Below are 23,891 nucleotides of genomic sequence, written 5' to 3'. Positions count from 1 at the left end.
CCTTCCTCCCCTCCCATCAAAACCTGGCTACGGGCCTGTATGTAATAGCCGTCTTTTGAAATTTAAGCTTTTGTCGAATCCAGTTAACACAGTTATGATAAAGACTCTACACTCAAAATGATAGTACAATTATCTACAATACCCTATGTTGATTTGTCTTCGGAGTAAAAGTGAACCCGCAAAGCTCAGTCTTGAAACCTCGCTGAAGCTTGCACAATTCAAACAATATATCTACCTTCTCCTTTCTTCTTGCCGCAAGTCACACTCGAATTATTATTTGCTCAAATTGTTTGCTCGAATAAAAAAAATATACTTGTCAATCAAAATTAACACGCTGCACCAATCAGAAGCCCCTTTCGTGAGGTTTACTAGGCTATAGGAAAAAAAACATATTTCAGTTACCATTATCCAAGAGCTCGGAAATACGGTTATTTTTTGAAGCCTTTTTTTTTAAACGCCAGTCTTGACAAAGAAACTAAGGTATGGAAAACCCAAGAATAGGGTCGTTAAACTCTCTTGTGGATTATCCACTTAGTGAAAGTGATATTGAAGATTCCGATGATGAAGTGGAAAGCAAAGTCAGTGAAGGTAAACCGATGTTTTTGTCAAAACCTTATATTGATCAAGCCAGAGTCAAAACAAGTAAGCTTAAAGGGACTATGTCACGGCTAGGAATCTTATGTTATTAAATTTTGCCAAATATTCCCTATGAAACTAAATGTTTGCAAAGAAATTAATTCTTTGATACTAAATGACAAAACCATAGCTTCCTTGCAGCTAAATGTGTCTCCCGGGCGTCATAAATTAAAGTTAGAAGCAGACAAGATTAACTTTGAAAACTGTTCCGCCGGACCATATTTCAAAAGCCCACATCGCAATCCGTTTCAATCTTCGACACTTACGGCATCCGTACCTTCTTTTGCATTTGGTGTGTTATTTAAATATTCCTTCACTGTGTTAAGAGGTTATTTTATACATTTAAACAAATTTGATGGTCATTTCCTATGCCTAAGTTTGGCTAAAATCCGTGACACGGTCCCTTTAATTTTGTATCATGCTTTTGTCAACGATTTGCTTTTGATAAAGGCAAAGAGGCAACGTTCAAGAACTAATATGTTTAGTTACAAATGGGATAGGTATACTTACAGTACAAGGAAAAGTCGTATTTTATTTTTTGTTTTACGTAAAACTGCATGCTCATGCATGTCAGCTCAAGGTCGCGCAGGACCCTTGCTCTCATTATGTATGTATTTCTTTAAAGAGTATACACGAACTGTGAAGACAAAGGCCGATCAACGAGGATATATAATAGGCCTTCCTAGAGAAATCCCGGAGAAATGAACAAGTTAGGCATCGTGGGTGGTTACATTTATGAATACCAGCGGGTTGTTGATTGGAGGGCTTATTGTGTTTCAACGCGGAATGAAAGTAGTAAGGCCGGGTACCCAAGGGATCACTTAATATTCAAAATGGCTGCCGATCTCAGTCATAGGAAAAACATGGCAACCAGAACGCAACCGTAGAATGATAATGAAAAAAAAAATGAGGAGGGGGATGGGGCGTGCTAGGTTGGTGGGAATATAAAATGAAACGTCAAAAAGGATGAAGGGATGTGTAAAGCCAGGTGAATTAAAAAGCCGAAAGCAAAAAGTGAAATCAGGTTTAGTTTTAAAACATGTAACGACATAAAGGTCGCCACACCGGTCGCTACAGGTTTGTTGTGCTATATATAAGACTCTGAACCGCATAATAGTGATTATATAGGTTTGGTTTCAAACCTTATATGGCACACACAGAGATATACGCATTGAGTTCAGATTAACGAAGGCAGGAAAGATGGTTTAAACAGTCAGGTCGAAAGCCGAATCTTCTACCCCTTTTTTATGGTCACCATTATCGTTTAAAAGCAAATGACCGTTTCCGTAAAAGGACGAGTACGTTCGTCAACGTTATCTTCTACCGTACTGAAGAGTCTTAAAAAGCACCAGAGGTGGGGTAGGTGTTAAGATTTCTGGTATACTTATTGTACGATATCTGTTTAAATTCCTCACACCTACTCCTACTCTTTATTCATACATCAACCTTCAGCTATTTCGAGTGTTTGCAGAGTATTACTTTTTCGTCATACACTTGCCATCGTAACGTTACCATAACGTTATGAAGAATAATTCTGTTATTAAGTGTTTTACCCGTGAGCTCCGGGTATTGCTACACTTTGAGTAATAAACACAAGACCTTCGCCAATATTAGACCATATCAGAATTAAAAGCTAGTACCAATAAAAAACATTTGCATCAATATCGCTTTGTCTTCTTGTATGTTTGAGAGCAGTTTCACTCGCGCTATAAAATAAACGGCTTACAAACCATGTGTATGTCAAGATTTATGCACTTTCATATAATTATTGTAACTAGCATATTCGGTTTTGTGGCTGGTCGAAGAGAGAATCTTTATTCTAAATTCCCAGGTAGTGAAACCTTATTTTATTTTGGAAACGTTTGCTAAAAATATTACACTTCTACTCAAAAATGGCCCATTATACCCATTCAATAACATGCTTTGTTTGAACATCAAACTTTTGCCTGACCCTTTTAGTTTGCCGGGTGGTGTTTACAAATCATATCTAATTGGGTTGCTTATAATACAGGATAAATTAAAATTCCGTACATTTCAAATGTGAATAGCTAAGCCTAGCTAGGACTTGCTAACAATATCGTACAATCCAAATAATACATTTATTCCATTTTCGTTTTGCATTTGTTCAAACAATCTTATTGACTTAACCACGTGGCGCAAGTGATCAAAGTGGGATGGGTAGTTCCCGCCGACCAGATAGTAGCCCTGCAAATGATTTGCGCAAATTTGACCCTTGAGCGTACGCGCAAACTGAATACAAGGACAGGAGATATTGGAACCAGTCGATTCCGACTAAACAACAGGTGTCAATTGAAACAAAAAAAAAAAACGAAGGAAGAGTAATCTCAGAGCAATCTGAGGGTTGATTCAAACTAACTCAGAGCAAGCTTAGAGCAATCTGAAGAGTGACTCATTGCAATCCTGCTCAATAGTAACTCTGAGTAAGCTCACGAGCGACTAAGAGCAATCGTCAAGAGTGACTCAGAGCAAGCTCGGAGCTACTCACGCAGAATGAGCTCAACAGTTACTCGAAGTAACTCCGAGCAATCGTGAAGGGTAAATGTGATCAACTATAGGCACACAAACAATAATGTAGTATCATCATTTTTTTTTTTCATTGTTCACAGCATAACATGATTCACTCTAGCTAGCGCCATTGTTTTATAACCTGCTTTGTTCATATATCTTGCATGCTTTGCCCAAATATCAGTGGTTCAGTCCATGGTTAAACAACCTATGATAACTTTCAAGATGGCGAGTGTTTCCACTTAACCATTTCATTAGTGGATACCTCTTGGAGTCGTCTGCCTCTTCAGTCGTTGGACGATTCAAAACTTTCGTTTATCCGAATTGCATGCTGCTTCCGTAGCTTCCTCGAATCCCAAACGTAGAGTTATCTTGGCGTCTTTGTGTACACGATCAGATTTGAGATCATGAATGCACTGTAAATAATGCAAATACATTCTTCGCAACCTTTTTTTAGACGTAAAAAAAGTTAAAAGGTTAAGTCTACGTTCGAGCCTAGTGGCCCATCAGAGCGGAGCTTATCCCGGTTTCAGTAGCATGAAGGGACAAGAAGTATTTCTAATCCCCCTGGATGGTATGCTAGTCCATCGCAGGGTTACCCCCAATATTTTTTATACGCAGGTGATAGTCTATTCTATGGTTGCGTCAGGGTTGCAATGTTTTCCGCCATTTTGTATATTTTAAAGAACAAACAAACGTTTACCTGTTAATTTTTTTGCGTAAATTTTCTCGTTTTCAGTTCATTAATTAATGGCGAATCAATGGCAGTCTATCTATCACCTTTTAAACTCTACCATAAGAAGAACATAATATAGAACTAATATGAGCACACAGTTTCACACACTAATTAATTTGAATTCTTATTCTTTTTAACTAGAGACCCTGCTGCCGCAACATCAAACGCAATAGCGATACCACAGTTGCCACCAGAACCTGCCAGTCGCTGTTCTAACAAACTTCAGGTATTTAAAAAAAAAAACATTTTCTGTTATAAGTCAACAGAAAATTGTGCAAGGGTTTACCAGGGTGACATGCTGCACATAAGCTCTTTCATTATCTCTTCACAAAAAGACTGCAGAGTGTTGTTTCAAATTAAAATCACCGTATGATACTTCAGGGGGTTGGTGGCAAGGTCTATTCGGAGATAGCAGGTTTACCAGTTTAAAATCTGGCAGTTTCTGTTACGAAAGGTAACCAAAAATATTCTGTATTTTTCTTCTTGTTAGAACAAGATTCTGGAGAACATTGGACTTGATATAAATAGTGTACAAAAAACGAGGAAATTCAGAAACCCAAGGTGGGTATGTGATTGCATTAAGGTACATGTATAATTGCAAGCATATGGTGAGACTTCCAGTGTATGATAGTTTGTGTAAGGACCTTCAAACGCTCTCCATTCCCTTCTTGTTGCCTAATATCAGTTTTTAGTACAAGACAAAATACTTGATACTGTGATAAGTATTTTTTTAGTTCAATAACTGACAGTTATTGCAATTTCAGTTTGTATGAGAGGCTGGTGTCGAAATATAATATTGATGAAACTGGGAGTAATTATCCAAAGGTAAGAACATTTTTCGATGTACAGTGGTCGTTTTGGTCTCATATACTGTATACTATACATGTAATACATAGTTCAAGTTATAACAGACTGCTTGAGCTCTCTATCGGATGTAACTGAAGGTGTCATGACTAAAGAAAAGAATGTACTTAGCTTTCAAAATGACGGGGCCATTTTTGTCCTGCATACTTTGCAGGTGATTGTTTCGTTTATTGAAGAAACCACCCATTGATCAACATGTGAGGAGTTTAATATGTTTCACAGAATATACAATATTATAATTAAGTTTTCATATAACGCGCGCTCTGATTGGCTACAGTGTCTTTATCGGTCCAGTTGGGGTGCCCCCCGACCACTCCCCTCTTTCTCGTTTCTTCTTCTTTACCTCGAGATGACGGCTGCGTCTCCTTTCCACCGGCGAGCACAGCCGGAAAACACAATGATCCGTGGACGAGCGAAGTGGGCACTCATAACGAACTAAAAAAAAAAATCAAAATAATTATTCGTCGCCGTGAGCACAAACTATGATTGTTCTGCCCGCTTCGGAGAATTCCAGATGAGGGGGACCTCAAAAGCTGCTGCAAAGTAGAAATTGAACGAAAAGTACTTCATTCAAGCAGAGGTCAGAAATTAAAAATCAATCTCGAGATCTTTCTCACGATAGGTGGAAGGCCACAGCAATCACAACAGCCGACTTTAATTTTTCCCTTGAATCCGATGGATGTAAGTGATTCGCGAAACACGCCGCACGGCCGCATTTTTGAGTACCAGCCACAAACTTTGTGCAATTTGTTTTTCTAGTTGTCAAGTTAACAACGTGACGTTTTCATGGGCCAGTTCGTGACAGTTACTTTTCCTCCTTGTTTACTTAGTCCTAACTTCAACTCGTGTATCGGATTCCATTGACGTTTTTGGATTTCTAACTTTGATGGTTTCAAACTTATGGTTTGACAGCTGTTGACAGCTGATGTCTTATTCAACCAATCAAATTCTTTTAACCATTCTAACAAGTTTTGATTGGCTATTGTTGCGTATTTTCGAGTACAATGACGCTGACGCCACTCTATTCGCTAGAAAAAAGTTTGTTTTGAAAATAATGCGCGAATTCGTGGGGAAATTAATGAATTTCTTAATTATAAAACAAATACTCGAGTTCTTTTCTGGGCTAGAGCACTCAAAAGTAGGGAGAAACACTCGCCTACGGCTCGCGTTTCACCCTACACTTCTTTCGTGCTCTCCGCTTCCTCGTCTTTACAACAGAACAGAGCACATCGCGGCTTCTTTATTTGTTAACATGCACACAACATGGAAGCATTTCCATTATAAGAGCAATTTTGCAGAGCGTACAGAATCATATGTACATGAACATCTACCGACGAGCAGCTTGTACAGCTACAGTGTTTGTTGCCCAGGTAGTACATACAAGTTACGCACACTTCTTTCAATGTTTTTCTCTGAGCTCCGCAAGGGTGAGGAAAAAATGGGAAAAACAATGCCTTCAAACCAGTAAAAAGAATTACAATAATAAGTATAAATTCAAGTAAATCAATGTTAACTATGCTGCAATTGCTGTTTGTGCCAGTGGTAATCAGAAATGGAGTCCAGCCTGCATTTGCTGTGTATCGTCAAGAAAAAAGTAAATCCGTGGTTCCATCAGGGTGTTTACAATAAGTAACATGTTTTGATGACAACCAGATCAGATGGCGTGGCAACTTTTGTAGTGGTTGTTATATTTCTGACTGGAAAACATTTGTTATGAACTCTCCTGATGTTTTTTGAGATTTGTCAAAACCAGTCTAACTAACGTATTTATTAGCCTGACTTGCTTATTGCACAGCATCGCAGGACTATTTGACTTGTTCACTTACATGTAATTAATTGCTTTGTAACTCAAATCATTTCTTGTACCATATTTTGTTATAGAGCCCTACTTGTTGGACAGAGGAATCATACTATGGAAACTTAGGTTTGTGATCACTAAATGAATATCTTAACAAATATTTAATAACTATCGCTTGCAAAGGCTGGTTTTCTCTGAGAATAAGCACAAGCATAAGCATAAGCGCATCACAAGAACTCATTTGTTCTTATGCTGTCTTCACTAGGAATCACTGCGACATATACAGAAAAGTAAGCACAAGAGGAAAAAACAATTTTTTTCTTATGCTTACGCCTTTGTTTATGCCACGGCGATTCCTAGTTGAGGGTCTGGATGGGGTTAACTGATAACTGAGAATTGTCCAGTATTTTAACTGTCAGCTAAGGAATGCCAGGATTTTTACTGATGGCTGAGAAATTTTAACGTAAGCATGGTAAGTGTTAGCTGTGATGGCAAAATTTTTGCCTGAATATAACAGTGAGGGGGACATCGCTATTGTGCACCACAGTAGCTCAGTGTCCTCGGAGAGTGAAAACAATACGGAGGAAACTTCCCTGGTGCCAGTTATATTCCGCCAAACATGATCTGGACACAACGTTGCAACATCATTTTTATGAAATCAAGACTGTTTTTTGTATTGACTTTAATACTGTAATACACACGATCATAATTGAATAGAAGTGTTAATAAGAAAACAGATGGCCCACCTCTTTGTCTGCAACATTTGAAGGTGACCCCCCTCAGAACATCATGGATTTTTCATGCCCCCCCCCCCTCAATTCTTGCCAGTCCACCCCCTGGCATAAATAATGAATGTTCCCTTACTCGCAAATAAGCCCCCTTTTGCCTGGTTAAACTGATGGGAACAACGCCTTAGGACCCAGTGGCTATCCGTTACTAAGCAGGCATTAGTCGAGTTGCGTTACCATTCGTACTATCTTTCGAAAAAAGTCTTTCGATGCCAACTTAAAAGGTGTTTTTTTTTCTATCGTTGGTTCGACAAATTCATGGCCTTGCGAGTTGCGCGCCTGCGTGAAGTTGTAAAAGTCTTCCTTCGACTGGGCGAGAAAGGAGCTATAATAGTGAAACATACAAAATTTCGTGTCAATAACAGTCTTTCATAATTCGCATGCGCCCGTAATGAAGTGCTTCAGTAAAAAGATCGCCAAATTCATTGATGATCTTTGTGAGTTGGTAAAAAGCTTCGATAGGTCGTCAGGATGTACTCCGATACAAAAGTGCTTCAGTAAAAAGATCGCCAAATTCATTGATGATCTTTGTGAGTTGGTAAAAAGCTTCGATAGGTCGTCAGGATGTACTCCGATACGTTTTCGACCACACAATGTCTCTGACATTTTCAAAATGAGGTTTAATGCGCGTCACTCAATATGAAAAGAAATGTTTGCTACAACAGATGACAGCTGAAGAACGAGTACACCTACCTAATCCATCCAGACCTGATTTGTGCTGGTTGATTAAAATAAACTTAACCTTATAATTATTATGCTAAACCGAGATTTTTCCGGGATTTGGAGGAATGGCCATTCAATCACGGTCGCCTTTCCAGGGTTTTCCACTGAAATGCTTCAAAGAATTTTTTTTTACATTTTTATATGAAATCTTCATCAACTTTTACTGTAGTGTGAGAAAGTGCATTTCTAGCAAAGTTTAGAGAAATTTAGCACGTTATAGCACCATAAAATCAATTTAACGGTTTAAAAAACGTGTGAACCAAACAGAAATCCCTCAGACATACTTGCGCTGGGCAACATAGTGGCGCCTTTTTCTACGTACTTTAAGCGTCACCCATTTTGGGTTCTCTATTTTCATTGGTCTCTTGTTAATATATACTACATCATTCTATTGTTAATAACAGGCTTTTTAATGCGTTTTGCATGCGCTGAGAATAAAGGCACTTCCCAAGTAGGAACAAGTTGAATACAAAATTATCGATTAGGAAGCGGCTAACGCTATGAGCCGCTAATTAATGTTGTTATATTTCCTTGTCATGCACTTGTTCACTTTCTATTCGCATTACATTTCGTTGCACCCTGTGATAGAATTATTAACGGTACCGTCGCGCCGTTTTCTATTTCTTTCAATGTAAATGCTACATTTTACTTTTTTAGCAAAAGCACAGATTAAAGCATACAAAAGAAAGAAGAAAGAAAAAGCGATACAAGCCAGAACTCAAGTAAGAAGTAATTTGCTTATGCAACTGTTCGACTTTTCCACAGTATATGTGGCAAAGGGTAAAGTAATGGAATCTACAATGTATCATCTTGTAAAGGCAATTCCAAATTTCTTTGTCGAAGTCATGGGGAAAATTAGCTAGGCTGCAGGTTTTAGTAATGAGTGTTCGTTATCAGGAACAGTGTCGGTTATTCATTGTCAGTGTTTACTGTTGACTGCAGTAAGATTTCTTAAAGATTTACGTTGTGTTTAACTGTAAAGTGCTTAATGTTCAGAAATTTAGAGTTAACGCTTTGGGTTTGTCTTAGCGAATTCTTAAGGAAGTTCTTAGGAAGAGTAAACTCTGCAGACGCCCGAGTATATTAGAGAAATTAAGAAACCGTTTAATAGTCACACTTTCTACACAACGTACGTCCTAAAACGCCTGCGTGAACTGCGGTTCATTCACGTTGTAAAAACACAATTAGGCCCGTTCCTCCAAATTCCTGTGGTTTACAGAGTCCCCGTTTGGACAGGCTAAATTCAGCCATAAACCAAACCTAACTTAGACTTTGTCTACTTAATCGGTCCTGTTTGATTACATTTGAGGAGGGTTTATCGTGCCTTTTTTATAGTATTTATCTATTTATTATTTTTGTTTGTTCATATATTTCTTGAAGGTTGAGTTTGTATCAGGGATAAAGAAACCTGTTCCAGGTACATGTACAATTCTGACGTACATTTTAATACACTTGTTAATACCCTTGAGTAAAATACTAAATTTTTAATCTACGAAAACGGAGAAATACGGGAAGCAAGACTTTAAGGTTTGAATAATTTACTTCTCATTTCCTTACAGGAGAGAAAACAAAGAAAAGAACGAGCAAATGGGACGCGAGCAGTGCGCCCGGTCAAACCGGTGACGCCAGTAACAGACGCTGGAGTCCTATCTGGGACGAGGTGTCACCTCTTTGGCCAAAAAGCCAAAGATCTTGTCATGACAGTGAAAAGCGATGAAAGACTTTGGAATTTAAAAGCAAACCATTCCTTGTAGCTATTCGGCTCGACATATCTCAAAGGCCAAAGAATGTAGTGTAAATCTATGTTGACAGTGATTGTCTTTTATAGTAATAAATGTTAATGACGAATTAAAATTACGCTCAATTATCCCTGTACACCTCCTCCTCCCCCACACACCTCACCCCTCCTGGTGAACACAGTTTGTTGCCCTTCCCCCTTATAATTTTATGTCAAAATTAAATATGACTTGTCTTTTTTTCTTCTTTCTTTGGTCACAACATTGCGGGAACAACTGAACGTCAACTTAATTGTACAACAACGTCGACACTCTGTGCGAACAACGTCAACTTTGTGCAAACAACGTCGACATTTTGTACGAACAAGATGTTCTCGCTTATCCAGTCAGAGGCCAGTCAGAGGAAGAGAAACGACGGTCTGAAAAGCTGTTCCATTTGACGCCCTGTGTCTCATAATTCAACTTGCAGGACTCGTACTACTGGATATAATCATGCCCAGGGTCATCTCAGACGTTTAAATCCAATATGACCCTGGTCTGGCGACGAGGCATGATTGAAGGTCACATGAACAAACATTTGCAGTACAGTAGCTGTTATAAAACAACCAACTACAAGTCACGGCGAAATCATTTACAAAATTGACAAACACTTCCTTGCTGTCAGAACGGACATGATCATTTAAATACAATCAATTTTCTGAAGAAGTCATCGTTTTTAGAGGTAGCATGTTGTAGTGGATTTGCGGATTTAACCAAGTTAGAAAGAGAACAACGCCATTACACTCGTGTACATTTAATCATCAAAGCTCCAGTGTCATGCTGGGTAATATATACATGGGGGGTGGGGAGGGTAAGACAAAAGTAACAAACACTACATTCCTCCCTTCTTCGAATAACTCGTTGTGTTGGAAGGCAACAAAAACAGAATAAAACCTAACCAACTTTATAGGCATGCAAATGTCTCTAAATGTCTTTTCCAAAACTAACAATTGCGGAACATTTTAAAACTGACATAGGTACAAATGTAACACAACAACTAATAGTTCCAGTTCAGTTCAAAGTTTCAGTTCACATCTGGATCTAAAAGTTCTACCCTGGGACCAACTGAACGCAGCCTAGAACATAATCTTGAAATCTAGAGGGCACTCTCTTGACTCTTGACGGGCGTAGGGTAGTAACATCACTTTGTTCCATGACATGTTTGTATTCCACTGGTTTGTCTTCACTTGCTGTTCCAGAAGGAACAGGTTCACTAAACTCTTGGCTTGGTGAAGTTTGTGTTGCTCTCTGAGCCTCCGAAACATCTGATGACTTACTGGTGGCTGGTAATACATCATTATCACGCTCTAGATACTTTTTCACATGGGTCACATTCCGACGGTACTGTACACCATCAGCCTCGTCAAGAACACTATTGCCATTCTTCTGAACAACTGTAAAGGGATACTGTTTAAATGGTGTTGACAGTTTGTTTTCTTTCTCCTGTCTCAGTAACACCTTATCACCTTCTTGAATCTCGCTCTCACATGCATTTCTTCTGCTGTCTGCATACACCTTCCCTTTCTCTTTCTGCTCACTGTCACGATCTCTGACTTCATCTTCAATACTGAACTCTTGGAGTTGGGGTAGTTTGGTTCTGATGCGTCTTCCAGACAACAATTCTGCTGGGCTAACCCCAGTTGTAGAATGTGGTGTACTACGATACATCACTAAGAAGTTGTCCATCTCTGATTTCCAGTTGCGACCCTCCGCTTGAGCAATACGCAGGCGCTTCAGGATACTGCGGTTCTGTCTTTCGATTTCACCGTTGGCCTGTGGCCATAAGGGTGTGGTTTTCCTGTGTTCAATTCCGTTCTCCTCCAAGTATTTCTCGAAATAGTCACTGACATACTGCGGTCCATTGTCAGTCCTTAGGGACAAAGGAAGACCGTGAGTGACGAAAATCTTGGACAGTATTGACACAATCTTCTCAGAAGTAGTCGATTTGGTAAATTCCATCTCGAAGAATCGGCTCTAGTAGTCCACCACGACAAAGACATAATCACCGGAAGGCAGTTGACCCAACAAGTCAGCCGCGAGGTGTTGCCACGGTGCAGAAGGCAACTATGTACGTGACATCGGCTAAGGTTTAGATGGTTGTGATACTAACTGACAGCCATGACAGGTCTTACAAGCTTTCTCCGCTTCTTTGTCGATACCTGGCCACCACACTTTGGTTCGCAAACGTTGCTTCATTGATACAATTCCAGGATGACCTTCATGTGCCAACTTTAGTACTTTACTACGAAGTTGCTTTGGTACCACAATTCGAGTTCAACGAAGAACTAGCTTTCCAATTGCACTTAATTCGCCTCGCACAGGTAGGTACTCTTTGAATTCTATGGCATGCCACTTTCCATTCAAGAGACATTCTCGTACACTTTTCAGCTCTGGGTCATCTTCTGATGCTAACACAATTTCACGAGTTGTCAAGGCAACAGGCGTTGATTCTTGAGCTACCCACTTCACATACTCCTCTGTTTGTTCTTCATCTCTTGGCGGCACTGGATGTAGGAGGCGTGACAAAGAATCTGCAATATTCTGGGGACCTGGGACGTATTTCACGGTAAATCTGTAAGGTTGCATTCTGAGAAGCCATCGCTCGATCCTAGCACAGGTCTTGGATTTAGGGAAGAAAATAAATTCCAGAGGTTTGTGGGCAGTCATTAGTTCAAATTCAGCACCATACAAATAGGCATGAAATCTTTCGCAGGACCACACTATTGCCAAAGCCTCTTTCTCCGTTTGAGAATACCAGCGTTCTGTATCGGACAAGCTTCGGCTTGCATAGCTAATAACTCGTTGCTCTTCTCCTTGCTGTTGGACTTGTACAGCTCCTAATCCTACAGGGCTTGCGTCTGCGATCACCTTAGTTAGGGCATTCTTATCAAAGTATCCAAGTGTCTCTGCACTGGACAGTCGCTTCTTTAACTCTTCAAATGATTTCTGTTGCTCCAGTCCCCACACGAAAGGTTCACCATTCTTTGTTAGCTGGTGGAGAGGTGCAGATACCGTTGCCAGGTCAGGAATAAAACGTGCAGTAAAATTGACCAGTCCCAGGAAGCTCCTCACTTCCGCAGCACTCGTCGGTTCCCGGGCGTCAACAACTGCCTTAACTTTAACATCCGCTGGACCAATTCCTCGTGCTGACAACACATGGCCCATGAATTCCAAATGCGACATCTTAAATTGACACTTGTCGCGATTCAATGTCAACCCCTTGCTGCTCAACACTCGGACCACATTCTCGAATCTTCTGTCATGCTCCTCCTCAGTGGCTGCATGCACTATCACATCATCAAGGATGTTATGGGCGCCATCACAATCCTGCAGAACTTGCTGGAGAACCTTCTGGTACATCTCAGGCGCACAACTTCTACCGAACATGAGTCGCTTATATCGGTACAGGCCCTTGTGTGTGCAAAATGTAGTAATATCTCTTGATTCAGATGACAGCTCTATCTGATGGTAGGCAGAGTTGAGATCCAATTTGCTGTAAAACTTGCTCTGATTCAAATCTTGTAAAACTTCATCGATGGTGGGTATTGGGTAACGTTCCCGCTTTACTGCCATGTTGGCTTGACGCATATCGACACACAAACGCATGTCACCTGAGGGCTTGGGTACGACTACCACTGGTGATACCCACGAACTTGGACCACTCACTTTCTCAATTATGTCTAGCTTAACAAGTTCATCCAGTTTGTCACTCAGCTTATCACGAAGGTGGTATGAAACTCGTCTAATTGGTTGTGCAATGGGTTGTACCTCTGAATCAATTGGGACTTTTAACTGAAAATCCTTCAATTTGCCAATACCTTCACAACATCCGGGACATTTTTCAGAAATGCTTGGTACCCCTTCTGCTCCATCCGTAGATACCTTTAGTGAGTTAACTTGAGGACCCAGCTTCAAAACTTCTAAGGCAATGGCAGTTTCTCGCCCAAGGAGGGCGTGTCCCTCATTTTCAATAACAACAAATTCGACCCCACTCAACACTCTCTCTCCAACAGACACTTCTGCAGTAAATGTTCCTGCAACTTGTAATGGCTGATTACTACCATATGCAAATAACTTCTTGGACACCTTGCTCGACACACATTCAACCTTATTTGCTTTCAGGTACTCCCACACATTACGACCTATGACATTGCAACTAGCACCCGAATCAATAATCATTGTTACTGGCAAACCTCCTATTTTCACAGACATTTTGCCATCACTTGAAACATTGCAATCGTCTGAAATGCCAAAGGCATATTCACTGTCATCACTCTGCTTATCTTCAGCTTCTACTTGCCTTACATGGTGAGGCGGACCATCCTTTCTTCTGGCATCTGGTCTTCGTGGTCCTCTAGCTCCTCCACTTCCACGACCAGTGTTTTGTTTCTTCTTAGTTTTACACACAGCCTCAAAATGTCCAGTTCCCTTACACCATCTGCACTGTTTCCCTCTCGCTGGACATCGGTGATCATTTGCTTTATGTCCCACATTTCCACAACAAAAACATTTGACATTCCTTGTGCTCGCATCTCCTTTGTAATCAGACCTTCCACTCACACTATTCACCTCATTACTGACCTCGCCACTTGCTCCTTCGATTGAACGTGCCTGTTTCTCAGGTTCTTTCATAGACCGGGCAATTTCTCTTAATTGTGGCAGTGTCAAGGCTCGACCATTCTGAAGTAAATTTCGACGGAGTTCGTGTGACAAACACTTGCTAATCACTTGATCACGAATTTGTTCATCCACAGCAGCGCCGTCTCCAAATTCACAGGTTTGGGCTTTCTGTCTCAATCTGGTCACAAACTGTTCGATGGTTTCGTTGGCCAGTTGACTCGTCTCACGAAAACAAAGCCTTTCATACGGAACATTCGATTGCGGTTTGAAATATTTATTCAAGGTCGCCTTCACTTCCTGATAACTATCCGTTCCTTCTTTTTCGTTCAACGTGAAATAAATATCTTGAACACTTAAACCAGCAGTATGCAGCAATAAAGCCTTCTTCTGATCGACATTCTTGACTCCTTTACCCACAGCAAGCAATTCAAAAGCTCGCAGCCATCTTTCCCAGCGTGCAGAAATACCAGCGGTTTCGGTACAGTCAAATGGCTTTAAACCTTGTGTATCGCTCAAATATACACTTGCCATCGCAGAGGAACTTTACCAACGACCGTCCTCGTCGCCAAAATGTAGTGGATGTGCGGATTTAACCGTGGATGATCCGGATTTAACCAAGTTAGAAAGAGAACAACGCCATTACACTCGTGTACATTTAATCATCAAAGCTCCAGTGTCATGCTAGGTAATATATACATGGGGGGTGGGGAGGGTAAGGCATAAGTAACAAACACTACACATGTAGAAGTGGAAAACACATATAAAATTGTGGCCCTCAAATTCCTCAATACCCACAAAGGGAAAGGGGGTAGAAATTACAGTGTTTGTATGGGAATCCGACGGCAAATATCTTCTACAAAAATTGTTGACAACTTATGAATTGTAAAGTCTAAGATGCTTGGCAAAAGTTTTTATTTGCCAAGTTTGAAAGTTGTCGCTGGGATAGAAAGCGTTCAGGTACATTTTTAATTTTTCCATACATTTGTCAATAGTTTTTCCCGCGAACCGCGTCAATCATGCGTCCCGGAAAAAATATTGACAAATGTATGGGAAAATGAAAAATGTCCCTGAACGCTTTCTAGCCAGCTACATCCTTCAAACTCGGCGAATTAAACATATTAACTTTACAATTCATAAGTTGTGCAATATTCAATTTTTGTAGAAAATATTTGCCGTCGTATTCCCATACAAACACTGTAATTTCTACCCGCTTTGCCTATTCGTCAAAATGGCGTCGAAAACCATGATAAGGCCTATTACAGTAAAATGTATATGAAAAATTCTATATATACATCTATAAACCTAATAGTATTATAATGTTGGAAGCCGGGACTCGTTAAAGCGGCCAAAATCATTCCGATTACAGGAACATGCGCAAGCGCACTCTGAAGCGAAGATGGACAAAAATTATTGTTTAAAAACTCTGCTGGAATATGTCAAGCCTTTTAAATTTTAAATTCATTTAATTGTTCGTTCAGTTGTTTTGAAAGAATTGAATTGTTTTAATGCATTTCTCGTGAATAAAGCGTCATTAAAATCTTGTCTCGTTCACTTCGACTACAAATTTACACATTTTCGTTAGAGGGGGAGGTTTATGTAGTTTTAAAGTATCACAGATGTCTTTTTAGCTATATTTGGAGACAATTATGACATGGCAAATATAAACTTAAAAAAATATTTGTCGTTTGTTAAAAACGGATCGGACGAACTTGGATCAGTTTGTCAGATGTATTTACTCTCACTTTCGCCAACATATTTCCCGCTCCAACTTGGTATCGTTGGAAACGGTGAACAGCAAATATCATTGCGACAGAATTTCATACGAAAAAGTCTATATAGGGACAAATTACGATTAATTATTTCAAATATAGAAGAAACGTATTACTTATCGCGTGTCCTGTACATTTTCAATGTTTGTTAATGTTAAATTTCAAATATTTGTTATTCTAGTTCATATAATTGTGGTAGCAAAACGTGTGAATCGCATACTAATTTGCGATTTGCAAACATAATATCATACATGCAGAAAAATTGTTACTTCCAATCCGAAACACCAAATTAGACAGCGCACTAAAACGTTTACAATAAAATCTCAATAAAATGAAATAATTCAATCGAGGGGAAAATGATAAAACGTGATAACTCTAACAATGACCGGTGCAAACTTTAAAATTCATTTCTCTTCCTTCGCAAATAAATAATTTACATTTCAGTGTTATAAATTAAAAGCCAAATTCGATAACGGTTAGGCCTGATTTAATACATCAAATTTCAGCGCGTCGACTGATGCGATTTAAGTTCGTGCCAGAAAACTCGCTGCAAAAGTTTCAAATCACATCGTAATCACAGAAGTGTAAGCAAGTACTGAAAGCCATTTCACTCAGCGGGAATTTACAGCTAAATAATATATATGCGACAAACTGTGCCGACTTACAGTTTGTACAAATGGAAAATCATATCACGGAAAGTTTATTTCACGTTTGAAACGCAAATAAACGTCCAACACTAAACTTACGGACGTATTCCTTAGTGGTAGTTTGAGCCATTTTTTTGCGGAATCGTGCTATTTTGACAGTAACCCGCAGCTTAAAGAAGTGTTATTTTTTAGAGTTTTGAGACATGTTGCTAGGTGGTGAATAGTGCTTTTAAGAAATTCATGCCACGAAGCGTTAACTTCTCATGTTCATTCATATGGCGTAGAAAGATACTCTAGACGAATCCACCGGTTGCTCTTTGGGAAATTGAAGCTTTAGTTGACAACTCGTTTCGAATTTAATGTAAGTCTTCACCTCTCCTTTTCTTAAAGTTGATTTTACCTGTGCTGATTTTTTACGTGTTAATATTTGTCTCTGCGATTAATTTATGTTAGCTTTGCAGGTTGGCTTTCAGTTCGCCGTTTTCGAGCGTTGCTGTTCGTACGTGCGGCGCGCGAACAGCTACGCGCCAGAAAGCCAAATTCAAGACTAAACGTTGTGTTGTTCCATTTTTTTTTTAAAAAAATGAACTAATCCGATCTATAAACTCACTCTTTTTATTTTATAAGAATATTGTTTTTCCGACCCAGGCTGAATATTCACATTTTCCTGCCGATTTTAGGCTGGAAATATTCATATGAACATTCTTAAATAATACCGTTAAGATTATGTCTTTCGTGAATTATGTAATAAATGTGCCTTTCATCGAACTGTCATAAGCATCGAACATTTGCCTAGTTCACGTTTTTTATCGTCAAGTTTTGTTGGCTTGTTAAGTAATAAAGGATTTTATACGGTTCTGTTAATAACATATTTAATATTGTATGGTATTTACAAATTTTTAACTCAAAATTATATTCTTTTCAAAATTTCAGCCTCGGGTTTACTCTTAAAATATTCTTAAAAATTCACAAATTTCAGCCTCGATATTTTTATAAAACTATATTCTTATCTAGAAGAAAGAGTGTAGTGTAAAATTCTTACTGAATGTTTGGTGTTCTAGAGCTCCGTCCAACTCATAGGGGGGAGAACTATATAGATCTGATGGACAGAGGTGACCGAAAATTCACGCATGGAGAATTTTATATATACGATAGATCAAATGAGTTAGCCTCTAAATAATTATTGCCCATCGATCGCAAGTTTTAGGGTTTCTTGTTTACCTTGTTCAGTTTTTTCCCCTATTGCTTTAGATGTGTCGAAGAAGAGCAATTGAGAGAGTGCTTAAGTTCACTGTACTCGTTTTGATACTGGCTGGTATCGTTGTGTACTTCACCAACGCTGGAAAACGTCTACTTCAGGAAGAAACCGTTTCAGATAATAGCGCGGAAATTGGTAAGTTCGGAATTTCTTCGTTAATTCATTTGCTTTTGCAAAAGCTAAATAAGTATATGGCAGTTTCGTACATTTCCAGCTTGTATTATTTCCAGGATCAGTAAATTTATTCATCACTGATGTCTACTTAGAAAATTAGTTTTACTGTAAAACTAATTTTCTAAGTAGACAGACAAAAAGTTTTAAAACGTTTGAGTTAACATATAATCTCACTGCCGCGGCCAGAAAGAAAATCAACTTGTTTTCTTTCATTTTTTTGCAATATCGGTCAATGTTTGTCATTGCTTGGAGTGAGGTTATGATTCTGGAGAGTCCATTATTTACAAGTGCTATCGGCTAAAACAGCATTCAAACTAGACAGAAAAATTTTAGTGTGGTTACAAATGAAACACGATTCGGATACTGTGAAAAGTGTTTACAGACCATGCATGCCGCGAATCATGAACAAAACATGTATATTCTGAGCATGACTGAAACTACCTCACGAGATTGTCTCGATCGAGGTCAGACGAAGCACGTTAAGATAGTGCGAGCAACGGGAAGGAAAAGAAAGTGTTTGAAGGGCTTGTCAAGTAAGATTAAAGTACAGAATAAATGTAATAGCAACTTCAACCTCCATTTTTTGGTTTAAGTGCAATTATAGACAGTGACAGTAGGCCAAGGGACTGAAAATATATGTTCGCTACAACGAGATTTCGTTATATCGGGGTATATATATTTACTATAACTGGGGGGAAAAATATCGTTCGTTATGCCAAGAACTTCGTTATATATAGAGGCTCGCTAAAATGAGGTTCTATGAACTTATTTGTGAACTTAAGCTTAAACGTGTTTCTTTTAAGCATGTTTACTCTGAACACTTCTCACTGATAATGTGAACCCAGAAAAACGTTTCAACTGGTTAAGAGTGCTCTCAATTTAAAATTGCTGCTAATGACCAACATTAAATGACAGTTGCAAATTCAGCCAATTGTTTGTCAAGTACCACCAGAAGCTAGTTGTCTCTCTCGGCTGGAGTTCATCTGTTTACTGGCAAAGTGTTGGAACAACCAGACAATATCTTCGGATTGAAAGCTCCGAAAGTATCAATACTCCAGGCCTACAATCCCGGACAAAACCTGTCGAGACAACTTGTGTTTTCATTTTTTTTTTTTGCTGTGATTACCGCAATGTCAATATCTAACATGATACATTGAATATGGGAGAGGGGGAATAAATGTACTTTGGATTGGCGAACACTGAAATGAACTGTAATCTTTCGTTAATCGTATTAAAAGTTTTGGCCGGGATTGTAGTTGCTTAGTTTGGTTATAGCAAGCAGAGCAGTCGCTCCTTTCCGAGTGCAAGAAAGGTGCGTACTAAGTCGTTTGTTTTCTGCAATTCTGGAATATTAAGCAAAATAATTGGTAATTTACAGAACTTTTCAATTAGCCTAATATTCTCAATCGATAGAACAGTCAAAATCCAAAAGATTCCATACACACAGACGTAATTTTTACCATTTGATTTCGCTAGACTGAACCACGAGGTTTCACAAACCTCTCGCAAAACAAGATGTCTTCCTTTTTCACTCACGTGTGAAAATGCGCCCGCAATGCAATAAAGCGGTAAATTAGTCAAATCTCCGAGGCAACGAGTTAAATATCAAATCACCAAATTATTACAATTTATTAGATTCTTAACACCTAAGGATGCGCAAAGCTATAAAAAGGCTTCAATCAAAATGATTACAAACTCAGCATTCTGTGTTTTTTTTCTTTCAGATCGTGAAGCCGACTTCCAAAGGCTGCAAGCTGCATATGATGACGTAGACACCGTGCTGCTTTTCATTGGCTATCCCAGAAGTCGCCACACGCTGGTTTCTGCGCTTCTGGATGCACATCCAAATATAATGCTTGCAAACGAAATGAATTTAATTGGAGCTTACAGAAGTCATCCTGAATGGAGTAAGACAAAGATGTTTGATGCAATCACTTCTCGCTCATACAAACTTGCGACTAAAGGAAGACGATCGCAGACGACCGAAGGAAATGCTTCTAATTATTCACATCTTGGATACAAAGTACCAAATCAGTGGCAAGGAACATTTGATCAGACACTCAAGGTAACTTGGCTGTAAAAATAAATGTAAGGAAACGTCCTTGAAGTATAGCTTCTCGACAGGTTGGCTTGTAATTTAGGTTTCTGTAGCATGAAGCAGCCCGGAATATTGTTACTTATCCTGAATGGGATTCTAGTCCATCTCAGAATTTTGTCAGGTCACCGAAACTGTTTTCCAGTACCCGTTTATGCCCTGTCAGTGTGGTACATACCAAGATCACAACAAAAAATCATCAGCCAGCGCTGGAAACCTTACCACTGTTTCAAAGCCTCACTTACTTACCACGTGGAATGTAATGTCAAAGCCTGCGAGTGTCACATGTCATACCATAAACTGAAAGTGACTTTCTTTTCGATGCCAGTTACTTATTTGGAGTTTATTAGAGGCAGCCAGGAAGTTAACCAATGCCTTTCAAAATTTTAAAAACAAAACAAAACAAACAAGCAAAAACCGACAAAAACGACAGCAATTATCGCTTTAGACTTAATACATGTTCTGAATTTTACGGCTAATCCAGTCGGTGGCTACCCGCACCAGAGTTTCTTAGCTAACGTACATCTCTACAGCCACGCGTGTCAACGCCAGCCCTACATTTCGTTCTACGTTTTGCTTCGAAATTCTCTGAAAATTCGCAACTTTCTTCGCGAACTTCGCGAACTAACTAACCACTCCAAATCTAATTACAAAGTCAAAAAATACTCGTTCCCAAAATCAAAATGTCACGTGCACGCAAAACACGGAATTGTTCAAAGTTACGTTGCCAACCGCGCCCACGTGCATTTTATCAAAAGACACGACACATGTAGTGCGAGTAAACGGCGAGTGGAACAGACTAAATCGATATTTCTTTTTCTGAGAAGTACTTTTTTACATTACTACTTGAACTGCTTGCTGGTTTGGGAGATTAATTAGACAAAAAAAAATAAAATAAAATAAACTTGCGTGATTGTTGTATCCTAACAGGTTCTCGGTGACAAGGTTGGTTGGTTTACAGCGTCACACTTAGCCAGGGAGACTGGCAGATCGTATCTGAAAGAGCTGGAAGATAACTATAACGTCAAGGCAAAATTTATTCACGTGATCAGGAATCCGTTTGACAACATAGCCACAATGGCTATGAGGCTGATAAAAGACTTAAGAACGGAACAACACTCAGAGAAGGTGAGTAAGAATGATAAGAACAATCATATTCGATACAGCGAAAAAGTGAAACGGTATTGAACTATAAAACTGACGAAATAAGGCTTGAAGTTTTTAGAACAGTGGCTGGTTTATTAAACATCGAATATCTATAAAACTGATTTTCATTTTTTTTTAACCTTTTCTTTCGAAAAAAAAAACCCTGAAAAACTGCATACGTACTAAGAGGGACTTTTTCTTCGACAGTAAGGGCCTGCTTAGGCAGTCAGATTGGCGAAAAAGCTAGAGGGTTTATGCTAATTACTGGCAGATAACCATTGCAGGCGCTCATAGAAAACTGGGGCTTTTAGTCTTACGATCAGTCAACGATCATGAGAGAATCAATTTGGATAAGACCCATGGAATAATGTTTTAACAATATTCCATGAGTAACCTATTTAAAAAATAGGCTACTCATGTCCCAACCTTACACGTTCTTTCCTGAATTCAGCAGAATATTTCCAAGCAGCTTGACAACAGCATAAGACGATATTTCAAGATAGCCACGAATTGTCAGGCAACAAAGGAGGCATATGGAGACAGAGTTCTTGATATACCAGGCGAAGATTTTGTTCGAGACCCATCGAAGTATCTTCGCCAAATCTGCGACTTCCTGGAGATCACGTGTTCCGAAGATTACCTTCGTGACTGTTCGTCAATAGTTGATCCTGTTCCGTCCGTGACCAGGAACATGTTGGTATGGACACCAGAGCAAATAGAACAAGTATATGACTACATGCGACCTTTGGAATTCCTGCAGTCGTACACATTTGAAAATTGAACCAATTGTGGTGCAAGTGTTCTTCAACCTCACGCTTTTCCGTTCAGTATACTTCACAACACAGACAATACAGACATCAGCTATAAAATTGAAGACACGTTTGGGTTTTTCTTAAATGTCAAAGCAATGGACTAAGCAGGCCATATCAAACTTGGCACTTATGTGAATGCCGATGAAGATGTCGACGAGCCGAGGATTACAATACAATACTTCACTATTATATATCTCGGTTCCTCGTAAAAAGGGTTTTCAGAAACTAATTTACATTAAATTTACAATACAAACTGTACTATAATTATGCCATAAAATTGTACAATAATAATAATAATTGTATAATGAACAAAAATTAAATATAGAAAATATAGAAATAAACAAAATATTAATGGTTTCACATAATCGTACGAGTGCTCGATGCAAATGCATGCAGAGCGGAATACTATAATTAAAAGATAGAGACTGTACGGACAGTTACTCGAGTTTCACCTTATAGAAAATATAGACATATATAGAAATATAGAAAATTAAAAATATATAGGTAGAGAAACTACAAACAAACTCAGTGATTCGAAAGGTTAAGATAGTACAAAGCATATTGTTAGGATTTCTGTGACTTGGTTCTTGAAGTCACATGTACGACATTTCATATGATGGCGCTCTAAAGCATTTTTTGTTGAAAGAGCAGTCATTCAGACGACATAAATCCATTTAAGCAATGAATTTCTACCACGGAATTAGTACGGTTAAGCTACACGTATCTTCTTACTTTTTCTGGTTGGTAGCAGTATAGAGGTCTTAGAGGTCTTAGAGTTCTTCGATCATTTTGTTACGCAAAAGGTACAAAATAAAAAAAAGCTACCTTATGTCCCAAGTGTTTGGAACGTATACAGAGGAATCACGATTTTTCGAACCTTGTGCGAGAAATCAGGAGTAAAATTACAGTGTTCGACTCTGCGAAAGAAAAAGACTCCTGGTTCGAAAAATTAGGATCCCATGTAGCTCTCTGCAAGATTCCAACCGAATCATATGAGGTAAAAAAAAATAATTGTTGCTGACGGGTTCGGTTTGAAACCAATTTGTCACGCTAGTCGCTAGTCTATAGAGCGAACGTCGAATCTAACGCGGAATTACGTTATTGGTTTTGTTTGAATGAGGTCTGTGATTGGTTTAAAAGCCTCGCGCCACCTACCCAACTAATCAGGTGCAATGTAACCAAAGTAAATCGCGATTTGGTCAGTCGCGTTTTCCCGCGCTTTGAGCTGGTTTTGTATTTGCCTTGTGTTCTCATTGGAGCATGCATTGTCTTTTTTGCGTTTGATGTGTTTGGCCATTGTAATTGTTTTAACCCTCAATTGAAAACGGCTTTTACCTCTTAGCTTAGTTATAACTTGGTTTTCAACTTATCTTTCGCCGCATGTGTCACAAAAGGGAAATAAGGGCCTCACTGGAGATTGCCTCACCCATTGTGAACGCAGACAACATACCGTGTGAGCTGTTTTAATAAGCGATTCCGAAAGAAGCCCGCTCACCAGGCGTTTTGTTGAATCTGAAATAGTGA

General features: G+C 39.1%; 2 protein-coding genes across 3 annotated transcripts; both read left to right on the top strand.

The window, feature by feature from the left end:
- Window positions 1–478: 478 nt before the first annotated feature.
- On the top strand, window positions 479–9,912 carry LOC144647820 (uncharacterized). Its single transcript, XM_078507532.1, has 8 exons — window positions 479–588; window positions 4,042–4,124; window positions 4,389–4,459; window positions 4,663–4,723; window positions 6,644–6,686; window positions 8,729–8,793; window positions 9,452–9,488; window positions 9,631–9,912. Exons 1-8 carry the CDS (start codon window positions 483–485, stop codon window positions 9,786–9,788), a joined length of 624 nt encoding a protein of 207 aa, XP_078363658.1. The 5' UTR covers window positions 479–482; the 3' UTR covers window positions 9,789–9,912.
- Window positions 9,913–17,124: 7,212 nt separating this feature from the next.
- LOC144647794 (uncharacterized) lies at window positions 17,125–23,561 on the top strand. 2 transcript variants are annotated; one of them, XM_078507493.1, is made up of 5 exons: window positions 17,125–17,243; window positions 18,134–18,275; window positions 20,039–20,379; window positions 21,340–21,537; window positions 22,007–23,561. In XM_078507493.1, exons 2-5 carry the CDS (start codon window positions 18,134–18,136, stop codon window positions 22,334–22,336), a joined length of 1,011 nt encoding a protein of 336 aa, XP_078363619.1. In that variant the 5' UTR covers window positions 17,125–17,243; the 3' UTR covers window positions 22,337–23,561. The 2 variants fall into 2 exon arrangements, with proteins under 2 accessions (XP_078363619.1, XP_078363620.1); XM_078507494.1 differs by having other exon boundaries at window positions 22,010–23,380.
- Window positions 23,562–23,891: the final 330 nt, after the last annotated feature.

Source organism: Oculina patagonica, chromosome 4 (assembly GCF_052425735.1).
Source record: "Oculina patagonica isolate OP01 chromosome 4, crgOcupat, whole genome shotgun sequence".
NCBI classification, from domain to species: Eukaryota; Metazoa; Cnidaria; class Anthozoa; order Scleractinia; family Oculinidae; genus Oculina; species Oculina patagonica.
The sequence above is the reverse complement of the archived record's forward strand: the minus strand, read 5'-3'. Positions and strand labels throughout refer to the sequence as shown.